This window comes from Megascapheus bottae, chromosome 21, assembly GCF_031878675.1.
Source record: "Megascapheus bottae isolate mThoBot1 chromosome 21, mThoBot2.hap1, whole genome shotgun sequence".
In the NCBI taxonomy this organism is placed as follows: Eukaryota; Metazoa; Chordata; class Mammalia; order Rodentia; family Geomyidae; genus Megascapheus; species Megascapheus bottae.
Window position 1 is genome coordinate 37,040,068 of NC_143529.1, and position 25,608 is coordinate 37,065,675.

A 25,608-nucleotide genomic window follows, 5' to 3' on the forward strand; every position below is an offset into this window, starting at 1 on the left:
TCTGCTGTAATTCGAATTTTCTTCCCATTATAATATAGCTCCTTCTTTGTTTTTGCAGCATTTACGATCAATTCCTTGGTATTCGGGTCTAGTGTCTTTACTATGCTATGTCTACATGAGTTCCTTCTAGGATCTTGCCTGTTTGGGGTCCTGAAACCTTCAATAATGAGAGTATTTTCCCTTTTGAAGTTGGGGAAGTTCTCTGCTATGATTTTGGTGAATAAAGGTTGCATTCCTTTGTCCTGAAATTCGGCCTCCTCCTCAATCCCTATTATACGAAGATTAGACTTCTTTGCTGCATCTGCCAGTTCATGGAGCTCTCTCTGGTAGATTCTGACTGATTTTTCCAAGGTGGCAATTCTCTGTTCCAGCTCTTGTGTTTTATCTTCCGTTTCTGATGTTCTATTCTCCATCTGCTGCTTAATGCCTCCATTTTTGCTTGAAGTGTGGACGCTGAGCTGATCATGTCTTCTCTGAGGGCATTAATCTTTTCTTCCATTTCTCTTTTGAATTTGAGGAGCTTTTTGGAGATTTCCTGCTTATGTTCTGTTTTAATCTCTTTAGTCATGTTCACAATCATCTCCTTGAATAGGGTCATGTTTCGTGTCTCTTCAGGTGTCATTTCGTGGGATGGTGACATCTCTCTCGTCCTTTGCTCTTGTTACCTTTTGGGCTTTGCATGGGACTTTGATTATTTATGTATGTCATAATTCATCTTTGCACTCTCCTCAGCGTCGAGAACTGTTGTTGTAGTTCTCTCTGTGGTCAGTAGGTAGCGGTCTTTACTTGGATCAGGACCGGTGGTTCTGGGAATATGTGAATACCTGTGGTTCTCAGCCAAATTGATTCCTCTGCTGACTAGGTCAGAGTTTGCAGTTTTTGCAGGTGTTCGGTCGGTTCTCAGAAGCTGTGTGCTGCTGCACGACTAGCTCTCAGCCCAAACAGTGGCCTCACAGTGGGCCGTGGGATGGATCTGTGAGCTTCAGTCTCAGCGTGCTGGGTGGATGGTTGGTTTTCCTGTGCTGCTTCTAGGGGCGGGCCCCGGCCAAGGGTCTGGGGTTTGGGAGTTTCCAGGGGCTCTCAGCAGGACCAGCAGGAGACCGCTCTGTTCCCAGGGGCGGGGCCCAGCTGAGGATGTGGGCTCCAAGGGCAGAGCCGCGCCTTTTTGATTCTCAGAAGGTGAGCTTGGCTGCTGGTCGGCCCTTCAGTTCTCTGCTGCTTTGTCAGAGAGTCTGTGACTGTGGGGGGCCCCTCGGTGCTGTCTTGCTCAGGATTCCCAGCTGGAGGATGCCCGACTCAAGATTTGAGGGGGACAGATGCTGGCTCCTATTTTCCCACACACCCCACCCGCTGTTGTAAGGCAGGGTCTCAGCGCCCCCCACTCTCCAGACCCAGTGGCCTGGAAGAGGAACCTGGTGGGCAGGTGGGAGCTGGGACACCTCCGCCTCCCTTGGTGGGGTGCTGGGTCTTAGCACCGCCTGCCTGTCAGTCTCCAGTCAATGGCCTGGGGGAGAGGGCTGTTGAGGGAAGGGACAGGATTCTAAATTCCTTGCCCCCCTGCTCCTGCCGGTCTTTCTCGGGCGGGGTGGAGGGGTCTGAGTTAAGTTCTATAGCTTGGCACCAGCTCTGCTTTCCTGATGGGTTTGGGGACCCCCCCTGTGCTACTCACACCTCTGCGTTCGTCTGTGGGTGCTGCACGGTGTTGGAGAATCCTTCACTCCCCTCGGATCTCCGCTGCCGCCTGTGTTCTGCGTCTGGGTTCCGCTGCTTGCTGTTCTGGTTCCATGTCCGGGTTCCGCTGCTTCTGCGGTTCGCTGGCCCGGTCCTATGCTGGTTTCTGCAGCGGTCAGGGCTGCCCGGCCCGGCGCTCTCTGCTGCGGCTTTTCGCAGCTCAGAGCCGGCGGAGAGAGGTGGGGGAGGGGTCCTTGCGTTCCGAATTCTTTGAGAAAGTTGGATGTGAGCTTTATCTGGATTTCTTTTCCGGTTTGAGTCCTTCTCCATTGCTTTTTGAGTTTGTTGTTGTGGGTTTCTTAAGGTAGTTGGCTCGTGGGACTCCCTGGTTCTCTCTTTTTGTGAGAGAGAGCTAGGCAGCGTCCCTATTGTCTCGGCGCCATCTTCCACTTGGAACCCTTTCTTATATTGTGGTTTTCCTAGGGTCCTTGGCCTGCCAACATCTGAGCGCTTCCACCAAGCACTAATCCAGCTAATGCTGGGCACCCCCGCCATCTCTTCCCAGCATTCCACACCTTCCTGGTGGCCCCTGGGCCTTCTGGGGGTTGAAAGAGTCATCTCCATGACCTTGTTTGGTTGTGCCAAGATTGTTCCATGTTCTGGGAATGACCCCCCCACCTTGTTTAGGGTCCATGTACTTGAACCCCAGGTGGTAACAGCTTGGTGCTCAGTGGTTAGACACCTGAGCTCTGATTCGACCAGTGGTTTGAGTTAAATAGTCAATCAGGTAATTGTACTTTCCCTATAAAAGCAGTGTAAAGTTCTTGCTCTGGGCCTTTTCAGCATTGCCGGCTGTTGGTACGTGGAGGCCCGAGTCTAGACTGGTAAATAAAATGACCCCTGCTTTTTAGCTTTGACTGTGGACTCTGGTGGTCTTTTCGGGGTTCTAGGAATTCGGGTACAACAGTTTAGCCGCACCCAGCCAATCACTGAGTCGGTGGTTCAAGGACAACAGCTTTATTGCATTACATAACATATCTTACTAGGGCAGAGAATTATTTTGTTAAAACATGTGCAAGATAATATACAGTGTGGAGACCTGGTGACAGACTCGTGGCTTACCAGTGGCCAAACGAGAATATTTCCCCTCACGTTCTAAATTTGACACTAGTACTGACGAGCGTCTAACTTGAAACGCGTGTGGGGTATGGGTGTGTGAAAAAGTGAATTTCGGTGGTAGACAAACCTTCCATAGATTGAGGACCAATCAAGCACGGGAACAACTGCTATGGACCCGTGGCCAGGTGTCCAGCCGACTGAAATGAACGGAGGCGGCGCAGTGGTGGGCGGGCGGGCAGGGGCATCTGTACGCGGCCCAAGGCTTCTCGGGTGGGCAGTGGAGAGCTGGGGCCTCACCATTCCAAAGAGGCTCAAAGCTGTGTCTCAGAAGGGCATTACTTTCTCTTTTTCTCCTTTTTTCCTTTCTTTTTCCCTTTAGGCCTCTCCTTTTCTTTGCCCCCGATGTTTAATGCTGACAGGCGTCTCTTCCCCAGAGGGGTCTTTGCATACCAGTTCTGAAATAGAAGACATGTTTCAGAAAAGATACAGAGGGACTCTTACAAAGTAAGGCAAGCCTGCGACGAAGGCAGTGGCTGGCAGCCACCTCAAACAGGAACTCTTCTTACCAGGTTTTCTGTGTGACTTGAAATTTTACCTAAGGGCTTTGCAGTTTCTGAGAATCACAGAGGGTCACTCAAGACAGCTGCTTCCCTGCACACTGCGGTGTCCTGGAGATGTGCATTTTCTTGGAAATGTAACAGGGCCCTTAGACTACCTGTGGCCACTAGAGGTTTCACTGGTGGCCACGGGAACCATTCCCCTTCTCTGAGGGGGACTGAAAAATGGAGCCCAAACAGCAGCCGAGGCCTCAGTGACTGAGACTGTCGCCAGCCTCACCATCTGGTTTAAACCTGAGAAGCATTTTGGCTTATGAACTGTACTGTTACAATATTTCATGGAACACTCATCTCAGGTTATTTATCAGGTTTTGTTCCCTGGGAACAATGCCATCATCCCTTACAAGGTTCGCACAGTTGTTTGTATCTGTGAGAGGGAGTTTTGGGGATTGATGAATTTGAGCATCTTCAACCCAACTCAACGTGCCTATTAGCTAATTTAGCTGGATAGAAGTAGTACATGGGTAGTTGTTTTTCCTCACTGCCTTCCAGGCACAGTTCCGCTGTCTGTGGTCATCTACTATTGTCAAAGGGATGGCTTATTGTGCAGCTGGTATTCTGGGAGCTTCTAAGTCAGGCAATTTTAAGATTTTCACTAATAGACCAGGGTATGGAAAGTTCTAGCATGTATTTCTTCAAATAATTGTTCTGCTATTTCTGCCCCCTCACTCCCCGCTCATTTCTTCTGTCAGTTGAATGCCATTGTCTTTGGCCTGAGTTCTGTGTTTTCCTGTGTGGGGTGCTGAGGGAAAGCCCCCCGACTGCCCTCCAGCCCCTGCTGTGCTACCTGGACATGTCTATCTAGAGCTCATCACTGGCACGGCTTTTCCATGAAGGCTAACTACTGTAGTATTTATTATTCAAGGTCTGGATGGCTCTGTACATTTCTGATGGAAGTCCTGTTTTCACTTGATTTCTTTAACATCTTAATTACACTCACTTAAACATTGTTTTGTCCACCTGCAGTTAACATTAGACTTCCGAAAATGTTTTGAAATTCTGATTTTTCACATTCATTTTGAGTGTGAAGCTTTGCGTTGTCTTTGTCACTCATTTTTTCTTCTGGCAGTTCTGCAGTTTCTTCTAAAGGGCTTCTCAAGCTAACCCATGGTAGTCTGCATAGCTCAAGGCCAGGACGCCAGCAAATTTAGCCCACCTCTGCCACACAAGGCAGCAGTCACCACAGGCTCCCGACACTGACATCTTTGAGGAGCCACTCCTATGCCTCCATCATCTCTCTGGAGCTGTGGTGAGGGCTGTGAGAATTATAATTACACAATTAACACTGAATATTTTCTTCATGCCTCCATGGACTAGGGTAAAATTTCTTGGAGCAAATGGGCCTAATTAGAAGCAGCTACAGTAGTACATTGGACCAACACAACTCTGGAATTTGATGACTTCTTTTCATCCTGAAATTTGTCGCTTATTGCACATACAGTAGAGCTGGGGATGACTTCATGTCTTTGAAAAGTGAAGAGAGTGATGCCGTCTTTGGAGACTGTAGGTGAGGAGTATGTGCATTCCCACTCCTCTTCTTGAACAGTAGACTTGGCCCGCAAACACATGTCACAGGTAGAAAAACTCCCAAAGGTCCCTCAGCATGTTAAAACCCCACACTGAGGTTTTAATATCCTCAACTGAGTTCCTCAAAACCGGGAGGAAAAGCAACAGTTTAAGAAACAGAAAACAAGGGAGAATTTCAGAAAAAATAGGATCCATCACTGTAAGAGGATATTTGCGATTAATAAAAACAATCTTAAGCCAAAAATTAAACAAAATACTATTTACTAATTAAATAGAACATTCATTCAAACACTAGGCAAACACTTGTCTGGAGTTGAAAATGTGTTCCTCCTCTTTTCTTTAGTTCAATTAGGGCTGGGTTCGGAAAAAATATGGCTGATGGGACAATCCTCTCCTGTTATCCATTTAAATTTTTTTTTTTTTGTCGGTTGTGGTGCTTGGACTCTGGGCCTGGGCGCTGTCCCTGAGCTCTTCAGCTCAAGGCTACCACCCCACCCCTTGAGCCACAGCGTCACTTCTGGTTTCCTAGTGGTTAACTGGAGATAAGAGTCTCACAGACTTCAGTGCCCTGGCTGACTTTGAACTGCAATCCTTAGCTCTCAGCCCCCTGAGTAGCCAGGATTACAGGAGTGAGCCACCATGCCCCGCCTGTTATCCATTTTTGCAAATGAAGTTTTATTGGAATCAAACCCTGAACACTCTTTTCTAATGTATAGAAATGCTTTTGGAATCTGACGCAGAGTTGAATGGTGACAGCAGAGGCCACGGAGCTCTCAGAGCTTGAAGTGATTGGCATCAGGGCTGCTGCGGAGAGCACTTGCTGACATCACAACATCCTTATTGGAATTTTTATGACTATTTCTCACCTTCCACTGAAGCCTTAGAAGAGTGGAAAAGCAATATATTGAGAAAGGAAATGTCCTGATGTTGACCAGTTCTGAGAGGTGACAGTTGGTGAGAATTGTCATCTGGGTGGGTACTGGTTTTCTCCCTTGACTTTCCAGTTGGTCAAGGAGCATCCCATGGGTATAGAAGGAGTGCTGGCTGGCCTGGGGCTGAGAGGGCTGGGCTCCGCCCTGAGGTAGGCCTTGGACACAATGGACAACGCACGTAAATGGTGAGCACTTAGCAACTTCCTGTGGAAGAGGGGCTGGAAGGCAGACCTCCCCTTCCCTGCAGACCCGAAACCTCTCCTGAGGACATGCCACAGCAGATTGTTCTGAGTCCCATGTCATCTCCCTTATAGGGACACAAAAAACCCACAAGTAAAATGTTTCATGGCAAATATGGGGCCAGATTGCATTAGCATGAGGCTAGATGAAAACTCCTTATATAGAGTATTTACTATCTTGACCTTCTTCTGTCTATGAAAATCTTGTTCTCTAATGAAGAGAAGGCCAAGGTAAAGTGTGTGTGTGTGTGTGTGTGTGTGTGTGTGTGTAAAGCAGGAGAGATTGCTATCTTAGAGCCATTCAATTCTCCAGTTTGTCAATCTGTAATCGGCCAGTCGCTAAGGTCATGGGCTATGGTTTTTCTGAATCTTGGAAGATGTACTGCTGACGCTTAAAAGACTGTGTACTTTAAAATGGCCACTTGCCAGCATTCACTGCCTGTGGCGGAGGCTCGGGTCGGGGAGGAGGCGGGAGGAGCGTGGGGGGGCAGCCCGGCCTACCTTGAAGCTCTCCTCCTCCTCTCTGTACACGGGGCTCATGCTGGCCATGGCGGTGATGAACTCCACCGCCGTGAGCGGCTTGCGGCCTTGCTGCCGGATTCGGCGGTCGGTGAGCACCGTTTTCACCACCTCCACGATGTGGCCTTGCGTGAAGCCGTCCGTGACCTTGGCCAGGCAACTGATGTTCAGGCCATTGTTGAGGACGCCGCGCTGCTGCTGAATGATCTTCTTCCACAGAACTGTGCACGGAAGAAGCGGGAGAGCAGTTAGCAATGCCAGGAGAGCACTGCAGGACGAGCCCTCCCGCACTCACTTCCTGCCGAGACACTGCACGGTGCCGCAGGAACCACCTCTGCCCTGCCGGCTTGGCTTAGAGTGGGAGAACAAATCCGTGATCGCTGTGGAGGGGAAGAGAGCAACAGCAGGAAGGAGGACATACCCACCGCTGGGCACAGCCACCTCCTGGCTGGATGTGCACTGCTGTGGTGCATGTGTCTTCCTGTGGTGCGTGTGTCCTCCTGTGGTGCGTGTGTCCTCCTGTGGTGCGTGTGTCCTCCTGTGGTTGGTGTGTCCTCCTGTGGTGAGTGTCATCTCCGGTGGTGAGTGTGTCCTCCTGTGGTTGGTGTGTCCTCCTGTGGTGAGTGTCATTTCCTGTGGTTGGTGTGTCCTCCTGTGGTGAGTGTCATTTCCTGTGGTTGGGTGTCCTCCTGTGGTGAGTGTCATTTCCTGTGGTGAGTGAGTTCTCCTGTGGTTGGTGTGTCCTCCTGTGGTTGGTGTGTCCTCCTGTGGTGAGTGTCATCTCCTGTGCTGAGTTTGTCCTCCTGTGGTTGGTGTGTCCTCCTGTGGTGAGTGTCATCTCCTGTGCTGAGTTTGTTCTCCTGTGGTTGGTGTATTCTCCTGTGGTGAGTGTCATCTCCTGTGCTGAGTGTGTCCTCCTGTGGTGAGTGTCATTTCCTGTGGTGAGTGAGTTCTCCTGTGGTTGGTGTGTCCTCCTGTGGTTGGTGTGTCCTCCTGTGGTGAGTGTCATCTCCTGTGCTGAGTTTGTTCTCCTGTGGTTGGTGTGTCCTCCTGTGGTGAGTGTCATCTCCTGTGCTGAGTGTGTCCTCCTGTGGTTGGTGTGTCCTCCTGTGGTGAGTGTCATCTCCTGTGCTGAGTTTGTTCTACTGTAGTTGGTGTGTTCTCCTGTGGTTCGTGTGTTCTCCTGTTGTGAGTGTCATCTCTTGTGGTTGGTGTGTCCTCCTGTGGTTGGTGTGTCCTCCTGTGGTTAGTGTGTTCTCCTGTGCTCCCATGGTTGGTGTGTCCTCCTATGGTTGGTGACTTTTCCTGTGGCTGGTGTGTTCTCCTGTGGTTGGTGTGTCCTCCTGTGGCTGGTGAGTTCTCCTGTGGGGCGTGTGTTCTTCTGTGGTTGGTGTGTCCTCCTGTGGTGTGTTCTTCTGTGGTTGGTGTGTCCTCCTGTGGTTGGTGTGTCCTCCTGTGGTCAGTGTGTTCTCCTGTGCTCCCATGGTTGGTGTGTCCTCCTATGCTTGGTGAGTTCCCTCATGGTTGGTGAGTTTTCCTGTGGTTGGTGAGTTTTCCTGTGGTTGGTATGTCCTCCTGTAGTTGGTGTGTCCTCCTGTGGTTGGTGTGTTCTCCTGTGGTTGGTGTGTCCTCCTGTGGTCAGTGTGTTCCCCTGTGCTCCCATGGTTGGTGTGTCCTCCTATGCTTGGTGAGTTCCCTCATGGTTGGTGAGTTTTCCTGTGGTTGGTGAGTTTTCCTGTGGTTGGTATGTCCTCCTGTGGTTGGTGTGTCCTCCTGTGGTTGGTGAGTTCTCCTGTGGTTGGTGTGTTCTCTGGTGGTTGCTGAGTTCTCCTGTGGTTGGTGAGTTCTCCTGTGGTTCTTGTGTCCTGCTGTGGTTAGTGTGTTCTCCTGTGCTCCCATGGTTGGTGTGTCCTCCTATGGTTGGTGACTTTTCCTGTGGCTGGTGTGTTCTCCTGTGGTTGGTGTGTCCCCCTATGGTTGGTGACTTTTCCTGTGGCTGGTGTGTCCTCCTGTGGTTGGTGTGTCCTCCTGTGGGGGGTGTATCCTCCTGTGGTGAGTATGTCCTACTGTGGTTGTTGTGTTCCCCTGTGATGGGTGTGTTCTCCTGTGGTTGCTGTGTTCTTCTGTGGTTGGTGTGTCCTCCTGTGGTTGGTGTGTCCTCCTGTGGTTAGTGTGTCCTCCTATGGTGGTGACTTTTCCTGTGGCTGGTGTGTCCTCCTGTGGTTGGTGAGTTCTCCTGTGGGGGGGTGTTCTTCTGTGGTTGGTGTGTACTCCTGTGGTTGGTGTGTCCTCCTGTGGGGGGTGTATCCTCCTATGGTGGTGACTTTTCCTGTGGCTGGTGTGTCCTCCTGTGGTTGGTGAGTTCTCCTGTGGGGGGGGTGTTGTTCTGTGGTTGGTGTGTACTCCTGTGGTTGGTGTGTTCTCCTGTGGTTAGTGTGTTCTCCTGTGCTCCCATGGTTGGTGTGTCCTCCTATGGTTGGTGACTTTTCCGGTGGCTAGTGTGTTCTCCTGTGGTTGGTGTGTCCTCCTGTGGTTGGTGTATTCTCCTGTGGTGAGTGTCATCTCCTGTGGTGAGTGTGTCCTCCTATGGTTGGTGTGTCCTCCTGTAGTTGGTAATCTTCCTGTGGTCAGTGTGTTCTCCTGTGCTCCCATGGTTGGTGTGTCCTCCTATGGTTGGTGAGTTCCCTCATGGTTCGTGTGTCCTCCTGTGGTTGGTGTGTTCTCCTGTGGTTGGTGAATTCTCCTGTGGTGGGTGTGTTCTCCTGTGGTGAGTGTGTTCTCCTGTGGTTGTTGTGTCCTCCTATGGTGGGTGTGTTCTCCTGTGGTGGTGAGTTCTCCTGTGGTTGGTGTGTCCTCCTGTGGTTGGTGTGTCCTCCTGTGGTTGTTGTGACCTCCTGTGGTGGGTGTGTTCTCCTGTGGTGAGTGTGTTCTCCTGTGGTGGGTGAGTTCTCCTGTGGCTGTTGTGTTCTCCTGTGGTTGGTGTGTCCTCCTGTGGTTGGTGTGTTCTCCTGTAGTTGTAGTTGGTGTGTCCTCCATCTTGGGCGTGTCCTTCTATGTGCAGCTACTCTTTGTCTCTTGGTTAGTGGACATCACACCTGGCAGTTTCCAGCACTGATTGAAATAAGCTCTAGGCGCAGTCTGGGCAGGTTTGTATGAGAGATCAGATCGGGGAAGGAGGATTCTCGGTCAAGATGGAGTTACAAACTAGGAAGGAAACCCCAGTGAAACGGCAGAAAGCCACAGCCACTAGACAGCACGTCAGCAGGAAATCGGTGTGACGTGTGCACCAACTTGTAAGTGCTGCAGAAGACAGTCCAAACCTGAGCGGAGACCTGGAAGAGAAGGGGGGAAGACAGAGAGAAAGAGGGAGAGGGAGAGGGAGAGGGAGAGGGAGAGGGAGGGGGAGAGGAAGAGGAGAGGGAGAGGAGAGGGAGAGGAGAGGGAGGGGGAGAGGAGAGGGAGAGGGAGGGGGAGAGGAGAGGGAGAGGGAGAGGAGAGGGAGAGGGAGAGGGAGAAGAGAGGGAGAGGGAGAGGGAGAAGAGAGGGAGAGGGAGAGGAGAGGGAGGAGGAGAGGAGAGGGAGAGGAGAGGGGGAGGAGAGGGAGAGGAGAGGGGGAGGAGAGGGAGAGGGAGAGGGGGAGGAGAGGGAGAGGGAGAGGAGAGGGAGAGGGAGAGGGAAGGGGAGAGGAGAGGGAGAGGAGAGGGAGGGGGAGAGGGAAGGGGAGAGGAGAGGGAGAGGAGAGGGAGGGGGAGAGGAGAGGGAGAGGGAAAGGAGAGGGAGAGGAGAGGGAGGGGGAGGGAGAGAGGAGAGGGAGAGGAGAGGGAGGGGGAGGGAGAGAGGAGAGGGAGGGGGAGAGGAGAGGGGGAGAGAAGGGGGAGGGGGAGAGCAGGGGAAGGGAAGAGGAGGGGGAGGGGAGGGGGAGAGGAGGGGGAGGGCGCAGTCCAGCCCTGAAGGCTGCATCCGGGCCTGCGGCGCACTCTGATCATGCGCAGTCCAGCACTTAAAGCTGCATCCGGGCCTGCGGCACAGTCCAGCCCTGAAGGCTGCATCCGGGCCTGCGGCGCACTCTGAGCCTGCGCAGTGCAGCGCCGAAGGCTGCATCCGGGCCTGCGGCGCACTCTGAGCCTGCGCAGTGCAGCGCCGAAGGCTGCATCCGGGCCTGCGGCGCACTCTGAGCCTGGGCAGTGCAGCGCCAAAGGCTGCATCCGGGCCTGCGGCGCACTCTGAGCCTGCGCAGTGCAGCGCCGAAGGCTGGGCCCAGACCCAGGAAGGAATCTCTAGCACCACTTGAGACTTTCAAGTGCCCGGCACTCATCAAGAGAACAAAGTGGCACAGCCCAGCAGCTTCCTCTCTGAGGGGCCGGAAGTTTGGTCAAAGAACGGAGACACCTCACCCACAGTCAAGAGCAACACTCTCCCTCTTCCAAAGAATAACACCTTACCTCGTGTGGTTAAAGTCACTTAAATATGCTCAGTAAAAACGAATATGAGGCCGGGCCGGGGCTGGGCCTAGCGGTGGAGTGCTGGCCTAGCGTGCACGAGGATCTGGGTTCGATTCCTCGGTGTCATAGAAAAATGCTGGAAGTGGTCGGGTGGCTCAAGTGGCAGAGTGTTAGCCTGGAGAAAAGCTCAAGGACCGTGCTCAGGCCCTGAGTTCAAGCCCCACGAGTAGAAAAAAAAATATGAAAGAGAGAGGGAGAGAGAGAGAGGGAAAGGACAATGTGTGGGAATGAGAGAGGGAGGCTCTGCCAGAGCCTGGCATCTCACCAGCCACCGCTGCTTCCCACACTTTGTTCACTGTGCCCATCGCCGTGCCAGCTTGCCACAGCCCCCACTCTGCCTCTGGTAATTCCCTATCACTGGACTCTGAGCTAGGAGCTATGGTCTGACTCCATGGCCATTGTGACGAGGCAGAAGAAGCATTGGTTCTCTTAGGTCTTGTCCCTAAGACCTTCTGTGACATGCTCCAAACCTTTCTTTATTGGTGGACTGCAGAGAAGCCAGTGTGGGCTCCTGTGACCTCCACGGGGGACCTCCAGCCTGCCTCCCGTGCTTCCTGTGGGAAGCCAAGAGCACAGTGCATCCAGATGGAGGAAGCACACACTGGGTAGAGTGGGCCATAAGCTGGTGGGATGTGGCTTGGTGGGGGCGGGGTGGAGGGCTGTTCTCTAACCAAGAGACACTGACCAGGAACTCAGAACACGGAGGGCCATGTAACCCTTTATGGTGGCCGAATCCAAGACTGACCTAGTGGCTTGCCCTGACACCATTAGTAACGACCACTCCTGTCCCTTTCGCCACCATGCCGCCCCATGCTGCTTCACCATCTCTGCACCATCACCCTCGCACCGTTGCCTAGCTCCCTGCATCCCCTCACCTCTACCACTCTCCTCCACATGGCCACCCCCACCTCCACACTACAGTCACGTCTCCCCACCATTGCCACACCAAACGCCTCCTCGCTACCCCTACACTGGGGCCGGCACGGCCCGGCGCGGGCCACACTCGTGGCTGTTTCCGAGGACGGCTGGCCCTGCAGCTTCCCCTTGACCACAGACAGGAGTGACAGTGCCGCTGCGTGCCCAGATCTCAAGAATATTTGGGGGGCTCAAACTCTTGAGGGTTCTTCCATGGTTGTGGCGCAGACGCTTGGCCCTCCGGTCCTCCCGAGAGGGCAGCGACCAGGAGCACAACAGCAGCCCCCGCCTGCCATTCACCATGCCAGCCTAAGCCTCTCCAAGGAGGCCACACCACCATCTCACTGCCAGTGCCCACTCTCAAACCCTCCTGGGGCCAATGTGGAGCTGGGGTTTCTGAACACCAACTTATGAGGGCCAAGAAAGCCCCGTGGAGTAAATGGATGGCGAGATTCACACAGTCTCTTATTTCAGAGCTGAGAAGACGGGGCTCAGGTCGACCTGGTGAAGACACACAGTGCTCTATCACCTCACTCTCCCACTGTCCACGCACCATCCATCATCTGTCACCTGCCCTACCACTGTCCACACACCAGAGGAGGAGAGAGCCTCACCTTCCTGTCAAGAGAAAAGTCCAAACTGGGCCTGTAACCCCAGGCATGTGGGAAGTAGAGACAGAAGATCTGGATTTGAAGCCACCCTGGGCAAATAAGTTAGCAAGGCCTTGGTGCATTGAGCAAGCTGTCGTGGCAGTGTACGTCTGTATGTCTACAATCCCAGTTGTGTGGGAGGCATCAGTTTGAGAGCAGCTTGAGGACAAGTGTGAGACCCCACCCGAAAAACCACCAAAGCCCAAAGGGCTGAGGCCTGGCTCAGCAAGGAAGGAAAGAGAAAAATCAGCCCCCGGGCCTTTTGTTACTACCGGGGACAAATGTAAGAACAGAACCAGGATTTGCCCTTCACAAGAGCAACCATGCCAAAAAGGCTCCTGTGAGGTGTGGTTGTGCGCCTAGGTGGATGGAGATGGCCTGGGCGCCCCCCCTCCCGGCCCCCACCCACTTCTGAAGGCCACAGGACACTTGCCGTATCTGGAGGCGTAGTCTGGCCTGGGAACCAGAATAATTTTTTGGTAAACCCTGCAAAAAGATTGAAGTTCAGCATCAAAAGGGCGCTGCGTGGTCCCCACGATCAGAATCCTGTCGTCGGGTTTCAGGAGCTTCAGGAATTTGGGGAGCTGCTTCTTCAGGCGTTTGGGTTCATTCTGGTAGGGGGGAGAGAGAGGGGATGTCAGACCACACTCAGGAGCAAGAACCAGAAATGATGGGAAACACACTCTTAGGCCCAGAGCGATCAGAGCCATCAGGCCAGTGGACGTCCGGGCGCCCACTATCCTGCCTGCCTGGACAGCACCTCCTAGCGTGGGAGGTTTTCGTTTTTCCTGTCCTCTGGCTCTGGCATGCAGCACTGGATGAAGGAAGGAAGGAAGGAAGGAAGGAAGGATTGACCTCCACATGGAAGGCCTTAGCATTCCCTCTGCTGAAGGTGGAACCGTGAGGACAGAGGTCCTGGGTCTCCTGTTGAAAACTCCTGGTCCGGAGGGGCCTGGACGCTGTCTCTCTCTAGCACATGGGAAGGGTTCTGACACTTCAAGAAGGGGAAGGAGCACTGCCCACCGGTCGGTACAGCCAGGGAGGCCTTGTGGCCACGGGCAATGCTCTGGCTTTAAATGAAGCCTGCCTGGCACAGAGAGGTGACGAAGACACGTGGGAAGGAGAATGGGGGGTGATGAGCAGATATTCTGAGCACAGTCCTGGCCAGTTCTGCGCCCCTTTGGCCACCAGGCTGGTATTTGGTATATGCTCCTGAGCTCACTACACATGGCGTGTCTGCTTTGGAAAAAGCATGTACTTAGATCCCTGTCCCATTAATAAAATTCGGTTGTCTTTTTATTACTGAGTTGTAATGGTTTAAATACAAGTCCCTTAACCAGTACATGGTACGTAAATATTTGTTTCATCCTGTGAGTTGATATGGCCCATTCCTGCTGTTTTAAATTTTCTTTTGCTTAGTTCTTTGTGCCCTGGAAGAGAAATGTGGAAATGTACTCTTATTGGGGTGTTCTCTGGCCCCTTGGGTGGACAGCAAAAGGAGGAGACTCAGAAATAAGGGACTTACAGGACAAGATCAGAAGAGAGGCTGGGTGCCAGTGCTCAATGCCTGTTGAGTTACCGATTCTCCTCAAGCCCACTAGTCTTTGTTCTTTACTCTTGTGGTCTTAATCATTTACCCTTCCTGAGGCAGATTCCCCCTTTACACCCGACCTCCTGACCTTGCCACCATCAGGTCCAAAAACCACCCCAGGGCGAGAGTGCTCAGGTGACAGGGCTGGGAAAAGTTCCAGTGGAAGATAGTAAGTGCCAAAACCTGGCGGTAGCAAGTCACTTGGCAGGTGACAGGAACACAGAGAAGGTACAAGGAGAGGCGGGAGGTGTGGGCAGAAAGGGATCCGAGATCAGACCAGCAGGGGCCTCGTGGTGGTGGCGTAAAGCTTGCGAGTGGCTCTTCCTCTGTGAAGAGAAGCATCCTGGTTTCTTCCGTTGGTAGGAGACGTTCAAGGAAAGAATCACTGCTTCAGGGAAGGCCTCAGCTCCAACTCCACACACCGGGTGCTTGCCCAGAATCTCCCACCAATCCCCACTGGCCTCACCTCCGCCATGCAACTGTGTTGATTTCAGTATAAACCCACTGCACTGTATGTTTGCAGGGAAAACATTTATTTGGTTGGCTTGTGGTTTTGGTGTCACACCTAAGAAATCATGGCCTAACTTGAGATCATGTAGAACTCCGCTGACATTTTCTCCGAGGCCTACAGCTTGTGAGGGGAAGTCCACCGTGGCTTACTTTCCATTCTGTGTGAGGCAGGGGTCTTTTCCTTTGGCAGACGCTGCTCCAGTTTTCCTGCGTCACTGTTTGAAAAGATAATTTCTTCCTTTTATTGGCTTGACACTTTTATTGAAAGTCAATTGCTTGCAAAAGAGCAGGCTTATTTCTGGACTCAATTCTATGTCATTGATTTGTGTCTTTTCCTTGTGCCAGGCTGGCACTCTCGTCATTGTAAGTTGGCTGGGAATAAAAGTGGTGGGAATGGTGGAGACTTTCCTTCAAAGTTGTGCTTCTGTCCAAGATTGTTTTGGGTGTGACCTTCGAATTTCCGTATGAGCCTCAGGACCTGTGCACCAGTTTCTGCAAATAAGGTAGCTAGAATATGGATGGAGATGGGACCGAGGCTGCCGGTTGGAGATGACTGGTAGCAGTTATTAAGCTTTTCAATCCGTGAATGGAAAATATCTTTCCGTTTATTTAGAGCTTTCGAATTTCTCAGTGTGTGTGTGTGTGTGTGTGTGTGTGTGTCTGTGTGTGTGTGTGTGTGTATACATGGCTTGGCTGAAAATTCAAAACAGTTATTATTTCAGTGACATCTTGCGCCTTTATGGCAGGAAAGAGTGCGGCGAGCAATTCATACAGCAAGCCAACTGGGGGCGATGGGACCTGTGGGTGCTCGCGTTAGCTCCCGGTGTCTCCTGGGAGCAGGCCCAGCTGAGGGTTGTGCAAAGTCAGAGACAGACTTCCTGGGGGCGGGGCCCATCACCAGCCCCAGCCTCTCCTCGCCTCTGCAGCCCAGTTGCCATGGTGAAGGTAGCTCAACTCCTTAGGTGGGAGGCAACATTGAGACCCACATATCCTGGAATGGCGGGGACCCTGAAATTAATTAGCCTATTTGGATGGCACGTTGATCCTGGGGTGCGTCTGCCATTGGCCTCTGCAATAAGAGCTTCTCTGCATCCAGCTGCCGCCAGAGCTGTGCGTTGCTGGAGACGGCGTGTTTGCCACGCCCAATGGGCAGCGTGCACCCCCACGCCGCTGCCAGCCCCTCACAGCGAATCCATGGCTAGCATCTATGCAGCAGTTTCGGTTTGGTTTGCTGCAGTTAGCTCCCCAGCCCCCGCGGGCATTATGAGGACGCCAGGGGAGCGGCGGCGGCCGGCCGGTCAGAAGTAACAAGGGGTAACGGTGCAGAAAACGCGGAATGGCTGCTGGATCTCATTCTTACTGCCTGAGCCTGGGACGCTGAGCAACTGCCATCTGGTAGAAGCTAGAGGGGAGGCTGACTCCCCTGCCCCGAGGGTAGGAGGGGCCCCACCCAGCCTTCCACCAGCCGGCATGGGGCTGTGGTTGCACTCAGTGTTGGACTTGCCCTGGAGTTCCAGAAGCATCTAGGCTTCTCTGGAGCTTTGCAGTGACATGGAGTAGTGGGAGGGGGGACAGAAGGGAGGGAAGCTGCGGAGCCGTGTGCCTTGGCCCAGTGCTGACAGGGTGTTGGGTACCAGGAGGGTCTGCGGCAGGCAGAAGGGCAAGGAAGGTCACTGTCTTCCCGTCTGTGAGCTGGCAGGCCAGGGGTGGCCAGTGAAGGGCATGGCTTCAGCGGTCACCCAACCTCTCCAGCTGGGGGCAACACACCAGGCCTTCTCGCTGGCCTGCTGGGCACTGTCCTCTTCTTCCTGCATGCCGTGGTGCCAGGGGTCAGGCTCCTGTCCCTAGCCGTCAGAGGGTGGTCTCCTGACAGTCGCTAGGCGTGGACGCTGGCTGCCCTCTCCCCCGACTCACTGCTTTGGACCGATGAACTTCTTGCGTCTTACCTTAGAGGCCCCTAAGCTAAGACAGAGGCCTTGAGGTGGGTCACTGGGGAGATTTCTTGGAGGGAAGTTCTGTGCATCCCTCTCAGCTACTCTGGGGCAGCTTGGCCCTGCTGCTGTGCTGTCCTGGAGGCCATGGGTTTCTTGGTTCCCTTGTAGATGGCCATGCTTCTCTGGGCCTCTGGGCTCTGTCAGGATGGCGGCTGGTGCAGAGGAGAAAGGACGCTAGGTCTCAGTGTCCTCACTTCCAGGGTCCTGCGGAAGGGTCTGTCCCAGAGGCTTATGTCCTCTCGCTTTGAGAATCCAAGGGGATCCAGAAACCACTGCTGTGGCTGCCAGAGGCCTGGTGGCTGAGGAAAGGCGAGTGTAGGAGGCCGAGAGGCTGGGGGAGGGGATAGTGGGCTGAGCCAGAGTCCTGGAGTCCCGGAGGGCAGGGGAACCCAGGGGCCCCGCTGTTGCCGTGGCGTAGGCTGAGCTCCCAGGCGTGGCCAGTTTCTCCACACAGTAACTGTGGGGCGCAGGGCCGCTTGCACCTGTGAAAGCCAGGGTGGCTCGGGTCCTCAGAACCCTGTTTGCGCTTCAGTGCAGCGAACACCTGACTCGATGGATCTTCTAACCTGGGAGTGTCCAGGGAACACGTCAGGTTCACCACGAGCCCTGTGCCCACCGGGGCTTTTCCTTTCAGGCTGCAGGGTGAGAGAGGAGAGTGTGTACCCACACTAGAGGGCCACCCGGCGAGGCATCGGGAGGCGTGGCCCTGTTCAGTGCCCGCTCCCGCCTTCACGCTGATCCCTCTATTCAAGGTCGTAAAACGTGCCTGCTCCTGTCCCAGCACCTCTAGTTTTCCTATCACTGAACATGTCACCTTCCTCCGACTGGCTGTGCACTGTGGCACGGCTGAGCAGCTGCTTGTGACTGGTGACAGCCAATCTACAGCCCAAGGAGGTTGTTGGAAGAGTAGGTGTGTGTGTGTGTGTGTGTGTGTGTGTGTGTGAGAGAGAGAGAGAGAGAGACAGACAGACAGACAGACAGACAGAAAGACACAGACAGAGTCAGAAGGAAAGACAGACAGAGTCGGAAGGAAAGACAGACAGAGAGGCCTCATGAACTAGGGGATGTTCTGGCTGGCACCTTTTAACACAGCAGTTAAAGGAATGGAAACACAGAGAGGTTCAATTACTGGCTCAAGGACTCACAGTCAGCTTAGCTAAAAGGTAGAACAAGACTGAAAAAAGCCCATGCTCTCCAACTCCAGGCCAGTGTCTTCCCATCTCCCACGGCTGAGAAGCCCCTGCTCATCAGGGACCCAAACTCTCTAGGGCTTGGGGCGGATTAAGTCCAGTCCAGCTTGGGATGCTCTGGTTTAGTCATTTCAGTGTTTCTCACTGGTGTGGACTTTTCCTCCAGTGTCCGGCAGGGGGCGCTAACCATCGGTTTCTCAGATTAAATAATAAACTTCTAAAGAGTTCCTGAAATGACAGGGCAATCAAAGCTCATTTGGAGAAGAGGGGGGAAAAATGAGCTTTCATTCTTTATCCAAATCATCTCTAACCTTCTAAAAATGATGTATAATACATAAGATTCAAAAGTGATTAAAATCCTTAGGAATTTAATCAGAAATTCACAGTTAACCACTATTTGCTTTGGTGCAAATTGATGTGGAATAACAATCATGTGTATCTGGAGTTTTTTTTTTTTTAACCTGTGGGAAATTCGCTGGTGATTTGTGGGTGGGAAGTGCGGGGGAGGGGAGCCATTGAAAGGAGAGAAAAGGAGGAAGGAAGCAATTGGCCGGGGCTCCCTGGAGGCCCCATGCAAGCCACTTAGCAATGCTGTTGACAATCTTTGTTCATAAATTTTGGGCCTTTCGCTATTTATTAGGAACAATAGGAAATCCTAATAATAACTCTTTTGTGTGCCACTGGAAGTAACCGAGCTGAGTTCTTCAAATGGTTTCTTTCCTCTACATCTGTTTGGGTTGAAAAATCTCCCACCTCCCTTCTCCCCAGTTTTGGTCATTGTCTTCTAAATGACACCTTATAAAATCAGACCCCCGGATCCCTCCAAACACAGACAAGCACTGAGGGCGGAGAAGGCTTGCTGCAGATGTGACTCCCTCTCCCCCCATGTCTGTCTTCTTGAATAGACACGTTTCCCTAACCGGAAGGAAGTTCCTGTAACCTTCACCCCTCCTCCCCATCCCATGGAGGAGAGCAAGGGCCCAAAGGAGAAATTAAACGATGGAGAAATCCTCACCATCTTTTCTGTGTTCGGAACTTTTTTGTAGAATGTTTTCTCTGTGTCTTCAATCCACACCACGGAGGGCTGAAGCTGCTGAGCCACCTGCAGAGGAGAGGAGAGGACAGGCGAAAGAGCGGCCCTGCCAGGTGAAGGGCGCTCCCCCTGCACAGACATCTGCAATCCCTGCTACCCACCACCCCCTGAGCTGCCTCCGGGGCTGGCAGGCTTCAGACCGGGACCCACACAGGGCTGCAAGCAGATCCGAGCTTTGCAGCTCCGAACCTGCCCTGGCTTGGGCACCCCAGGGGCCTTCTCTGATGGATGAAGATTTCTGCCCCTGGACTGTGAGCTGTGCTGCAGTTTGGCTGGGAATGAGCAGCTGTGCTCCATGGGGCTGATGGCAGCAGCACCACCGTTTTAATTACAGTTGACTTGCCATTCCCAGGTTCACTCAGGTTTGCTTATCGCGAGAAAACTGATTTTAGCACAGGCCCCTGCCAGGCTATTTATTCATGTCCCTTCTGCTGGGCCTTTGTGGCCGAGACCCCCCCTGAAGAGGACTCTCAGCCCCTCCAGGGTGAGCCGGGCTTTGTGGCAGAGTGGGGATGAGACTTAACGTGGCCCCTGAATAACTGCCACACACCTAACAATCTCTTCAAAGACCCCCATGACTGCGCAGTTCGGGTATTTTTTGCAACAATTTGTGCTTTGTGTGAAATTGGGACAGATAAAAGCAGTTTCAGCCACAGTAGATATGTGTTATGTATTCCTATTTATAAATTTCTTAGCGCCTCATTAAGGCAGCGGGCATGGTTTTAAACCAAGGCATGTCATTCTGTTTCCCTGGCATTACTTATGGGTGAGGCAGGGCTGGAAAGCAGATGACCTATACTCAAGGACAGAAGGGGACAGGTGCTGGTGACTCTCCCCTGGACTCCTAGCCCCTTGGGAGGTGGAGAATTAGAGGCGGGGGTTTGAGACCAGCCCAGGCAGAGAAGTTCTCAACTCATGGCTGGGCTCATAGCATCATCCGGGCTGTAAGCGAGGCTGGGTTTGGAAGGGTCACCGTGTCAGGCCAGACGGTGTCATCCTGTTTACCAAGGGGACACTGAGGCATAGCTTCAAAGCACGAGACTATTCCCACAGAGCGAGACTGGACAAGGTGCCATGCACCTGTGACCAGCAACTATGCAAGTCTAAAGTAGGCAGATGAACTTCAGGGCTGGGCGTGGTTCAAGTGGTAAAACACCAGCCTAGAAAGCATGAGGCCTTGAGTTCAAACCATAGTACACAGAGTCAGACAGCCACACACATATACACAGCCCAAACGCACCACATACACATGTACACACACGGATACATATATCACACACATACACACACACATACAGACCCCCACAAAAGACTCAGGTAGTTACTGACTGAACTTGGTCCTTCTGTAGCCCAACTCATGGCTGTATCTGTGGTACCCAACACGAGACTTTCAACAAGAAAGCTGCAGCACCCAGGCACTGTGGGAATGAGTGAAGCATGCAGAATTTAAGAATTTAGAATCCCGTTTTGAGCCCAGTCTCCCAGGCGGGATGGGGTGTTAACCTGAGGGCCCGGTATATGTCAGGCGTTGCACAGGTCAGAGCTGGTGTGCCTGGTACTGCTTCCCTCTCCTCAAACCCAGGGATCTCATGGCACGGCTGCCATCCTGTTTTCCAAAGGGACACTGAGGCTTAAAGATGGGATGGGTGACCGGGCCAGATAGCTTCAAAGCACAGACCCGAGGCCGGACTGAAGCTGGAGCATGGGCCATATTCACAGAGGCCACCAGGGAACGCCACAGTGATGCCTCAGAGCAGGGACAGGCGCACGGAGGGGGCCTGGCGAAGACCCACGCCCCTCTCCCTGACCCTAGGCGCTGTCTCTCTGTCTTGGCAGGATTCCATGCCTGTTGCCGGCCTGCCCAGCTGGGCACCTACAAAGGCCAGGCTATTCCTGGCTGCATAGAGTCTACTGCTGGCGCCAGCATCCCATGTTAAGAGCCTCCTTATCCATCGTCCAGGTCTGGGGACGGTCCTTTTCCTGTATTTGGATCATCAGAGAGAATGATGATGGCAAATTCAGACAGGCTGTGGCGGTCATGGACTAAAGTCCCTGCCAGTGCCGCCCACCGTTTCCCGCTCTGAGCTGCTGCCAGAGCTACTCAGCTGCCTGGGTGCCAGGTCACATGCTGTCCTAGTTGAAGGCGACACGTCAGCCAGCAGTCAAGGTTGCAGATCAGCGTCTGGCCAGTGCCCTGCACAGGGCAGTGGCTGCCGCCAGCTCGGCCAGGAGCCGCCCTTGGTGAGATAAAAAGTTGCAGAAAAAAGGCGAGGGCCCCCATCTTCTCTCCTTGTCATCTGTGATCTTTTATTGGATCCAATCAGCCCTCTGATGTGTCAAAGCAACTTATTAAGGGATTCTCCAGCTTACACAGCCCCCCAATTTTCCAAGGAAGTCTGGGGTACGATGCAGAGCGCAGGCGGAGCCTTGAGGAGACAATTCCGAGTTCTCGTCACTGGGCCTGGCCACGCTGTCCACGCCCAGGCTCCGAGCGCTGTGCTGGAACGGCGACACCACAGACAGGCACAGGATGACAGGGATGCGGATTCTGCCCAAGCAGTCACCTGACAGGGAAGCCATGGGTCGCCTCTGTCAGAGGGCCACACTCCTGGCAGTGACAGGTGTGGGGCGCTGGGAGCTGACACCCTCCAAGTACTTCACCCTTCCAAGGGCTGGGACTACAGGGGCACGCCACCTGGCCCAGTCCTCTTCGGCAGCTTAACCAACCGCACGGACCCCTCTCCCTTGCATTCGGCTGCAGTGTGCACTTGCGGGGCAGCGGCCTTGCCGCCGTGGCACGCCCTGACCAGCAGCCGATTTCCTGCGGTTTCCAGCTCTCCGTCTCTCCGCTTTCGTCCCACTTCCTCCCGAGGGGGGCACAGCCGGCTGGCTACTCAGCACTGCAGGGCTGCCCCGAGCCAGCTGCGCGCGGGCTTGAGAATCAAGAGGCTCGTGAGCAGGGCTCCTCTAACTGTCTGCTCCTCTGGGCAGTGGGGGAATTCCACACACACTGGTGTAGTTGTCCCCTCCCAGGCCACCTAGTCAGGGTGACTTGGAGGAGAAAGGTGGAGGACCCAGCCTGAGGCGCCTCGAGGTGATTTTAGAGCCGTGGCTTCACTCTGGCCTCGGGGGCCGCTCACCGCCCACCCGCCAGCCTGCTCGCCTTTTTCTCGGGAGGCCACTGAGACACTGATGTCCCTTCACAAGCATCCCGACCCTGGGCTCAAGTCCTCCTGTGCCACCTTTCATCCCAGTGAGAAGATCTGGAAATCTCTCCCTGTCCTGTCCTCTGCTGTCCTGTCCTCTGGCTGCGGCCACAGACTCCCCAGGAGACCACACTCAGTTGCGGCCGAGGAGAGAGGTGCCCGCTGCTGCCAGGGGGAGCGGAGGATTCGGGCCCAGGGAGGGCTGTTTCCTGGAGAAGACAGGCATGTTGGAGCACAGGGTGAAGGCCGCTGTCCCTTCGTCCTTCTGAAGCCGTGGCCTGGAGCTCGGAGAAGCTGGTCTGTGCAGAGCGAAGCTGCCACAAACAGCAGAAGCTGGAGGAGCCACGAAGGAGGACGGGAAACAGAGGCGGGCGGAGGACGGCAGGTGTCGGCAAGGACACGAGGGGGTGGGTCACGAGGCTGGAGGCTGCGGATGAAGGCTCAAGGTTCCAGGTCTCCAGAAAGTAAGCGCAGGAGCCAGGGCGTGGGTCAGGGCACGCACGTGGGGCCCAGGCTCCCCCGAGGCTCATGAGGGGTCAGGGAGGCTGCCGCCCTGTGGGGAGGTTTGCCTACACCTGAGAAGTCTTCGTGAGAGTCTCAGCGGTCCCGCTGTGGCAGGCAAGGCCTCTGGTGAGCACCGAGGCCTTCGGAGGTGGAGTCCCAATGTGGTGGATCTGTGGGCTCGGGGGGCTGGGAAGGGTGAGGCTTCTCCGGGGAGGAGGTCCGAGCCCGAGTGGCCAGCTATGAAGGAGGGCCAGGAAGAGACACGAGGGGTGAGATGTGAGGGAGGCTTCAAGAGGGCCGCTCCCAAGAACGAGATGCAGGGCGGGGGAGGGCTGAAGGACGGCAGATCCGGGAGGGGACGGCATGCAGGAGGCGGTGACCAGGTCCGTTCGGGTTGTGAGGAGCTGGGAGAGAGAGAGAGAGAGAGAGAGAGAGAGAGAGAGAGAGAGAGAGAGAGAGAGAGAGAGAGAGAGAGAGAGAGAGAGAGAGAGAGAGACAGAGAGAGACAGAGAGAGAGAGAGAGAGAGGCAGAGAGAGAGACAGAGAGAGAGACAGAGACAGAGAGAGAGACAGAGACAGAGAGAGAGAGACAGAGACAGAGACAGAGAGAGAGACAGAGAGAGAGAGACAGAGAGAGAGAGAGACAGAGAGAGAGAGAGAGAGAGAGAGAGAGAGAGAGAGAGAGAGAGAGAGAGAGAGAGAGAGAGAGAGAGAGGGGCGCATGCAAGCACACCATCCTGGAAGGGAAGCCAGGCAAGGATGCAGGTGGGCAAGGAGGGGACAGGTGGCAGGTGACAAGCTGCTGTGAATGGACAGAGGCCAGAGGTTCTATGGGACCGTTCTTTTAGAAAGATGGCAGACAGTGATCCTGGAGCAAGAGTGCAGTGGGGCCATACCCGGCTCCGGGCTGAGGGCCAGGAGAGCGAGGAGGTGGGTGGGAGGGGAGGGAGGGCAGGAGAGAGGGAGGGAGTCGCTGGCCCTCAGCAGCAGTGACTGAGATGGCTGGATGGAGGAAGGGAGAGGGAAAGGGAAGGGGGCTGACGACATCGGGCAGGTGTGCCGACCCAGGGGGAGGGCGTTGCCTATTGGTGCAAAAGGGAAAGGTTGAGAGTGTGCAGGCGGGCACCAGGGCATCTCTCCTCCCACCTGGCACATTATCCAAGGCCCCCGCTCTGCACACCCCATCCATAGCAGGTTCCAGCAGCTGGACCATCGCCCAGTGGAGTCTTATCCACACAACATGGCGTTTACGTCCATCTTAGAAGATGCCCTGTCAGCTTTGGCTGCCACCCTCTGTGTTGGGGCATGTAGTTGTTTTATGACTTTTAATTAAAACCAACAGTGCTTAAACTGGCACTTGGGGAAAGAGGGGCCAGCATTTCTGCAGAATGTGGGCTGAGGGGAGCTGCCAGGCACAAGGACCTGCCTGGGATATGTGATTTTATCCACACAGAACTTCCCAGCCCCCCACCTTCTCCCCTGTCCCGCCCCTGCCCCGTCCACCTGTCCACAGCCAGCCTGCTGGAGACTCTTACCTGTCTACAGCATTTAGCGACTGCATCTGATTTCCCATATTTCTTCTTTTTTTTTTTTTTACAAGCACTAACTAATAAGGGATTCTGCCCTGTGCTCTGTGAAAATGCCCACAGACAGTCTGAATACGATTGATTCATCACTGAGCGCTCCAGATGCCAGCGCGGCACGGCGTGCGCACAGCCAGCAGAGGGCTCTTCAGGCCATCAAATCACCGTGGCCCCTCTGTTCTCGGTCAGCTATGGAGTAAGACAGATTTCCACCCAGGTCAGCCTTTCAACATTCTAGGAAACTCATGCAAACGAGTTAAGGATGTCCTTTGTGGAGCTGATCTTTTCTGTCCCTCAAGGGACACCGTCCAAGGATCACCACTGGTATTTGATCTCAGGACACAATGGCGGAGCAGTTAGAACCTGTTTTGTGTACAGGCACATGAGTTGCTGTCATGATCCCTAGAGGTTTCAGACAGGTCCTCTGCTATAAGGAAATAGCTTAAGGATCATCCATCTGTCCATCTGTCCATCCATGTATCTGTCCACCCATCCCTCCAACCATCCATCCGCCCACATGTTGTCTGTGTGGCAGGAGCTGAAGACGAGAGCCCTCCGGGGCGACAGCGGGGAGTGCTGCTGTGCTGTGGGAGATTTGAAGGGCGTGCATTGTGTGGAGGGGAGGGGCTCACATTTTTTCTGGTTGTTCAAGAGTCTATACTTACTCGTCAGCATGTTTCATTCTACATTTCCTGCTCTTTAAAATTACTGTAAATTTCTTTTTTCTTGGAATGTGTTTTTTTTTCTTTGTGATCCTAGATATTATTTCAAGTCCTTGCTGGAGGTCAGCTTGATTAATTAATTTAAAAACCAGAGGTGATAATAGAAGTGTCCTAAAGCCAGGACTCTGAAGGCAGGAAGGTAAACTGAGGCATCAGAGAGGAGCAGAGAGAGCTGGGGGTACAGGGACTCGTGGGAAGGGTGAGGCAAAGTCACTGTGCCAGGGACAGTGTCACACGCAGGGCCTGGCTGGCGACCGGAGCACGGGCATGCTGGTGATGACGCAGGCCGCACTCAAGGGCAGGGGCTGGGATGAAGAGGCAGAGATGGTCCCTTCCCCTTCCAGCCTCAGGACTGAGTAATTCATGCCCGTGTGCGGTGCATGCATGCCGGCTGCGCCAGCTTCATCTGGGAAGCTCAGAGCAAAGCCTGCGCCCAAAGTCACGCCCTCCCCGACAGGGTGGCCTCGGCCACCTCCGAGGCCCCCAGGCCTCCTAAATGTGTCTAGGGTGGATCAAAATTCTCA

The 25,608-nt window shown here is 53.8% G+C and overlaps 1 protein-coding gene across 2 annotated transcripts in view; it reads right to left on the minus strand.

The window, feature by feature from the left end:
• Positions 1-2,672: 2,672 nt before the first annotated feature.
• Drc11 (dynein regulatory complex subunit 11) overlaps positions 2,673-25,608 on the minus strand; it is a 100,647-nt gene continuing 77,711 nt past the window's right edge. For both annotated transcript variants that reach the window (XM_090355108.1, XM_090355107.1), the window contains 4 exons: positions 18,992-19,078; positions 13,125-13,302; positions 6,607-6,845; positions 2,673-3,245 (listed from right to left, as the gene is read on the minus strand). In XM_090355108.1, coding sequence (XP_090211234.1) covers positions 3,126-3,245; positions 6,607-6,845; positions 13,125-13,302; positions 18,992-19,078 — 624 coding nt within the window. In that variant the 3' untranslated portion in view covers positions 2,673-3,125. The remainder of the gene's footprint in view (positions 3,246-6,606; positions 6,846-13,124; positions 13,303-18,991; positions 19,079-25,608) is intronic.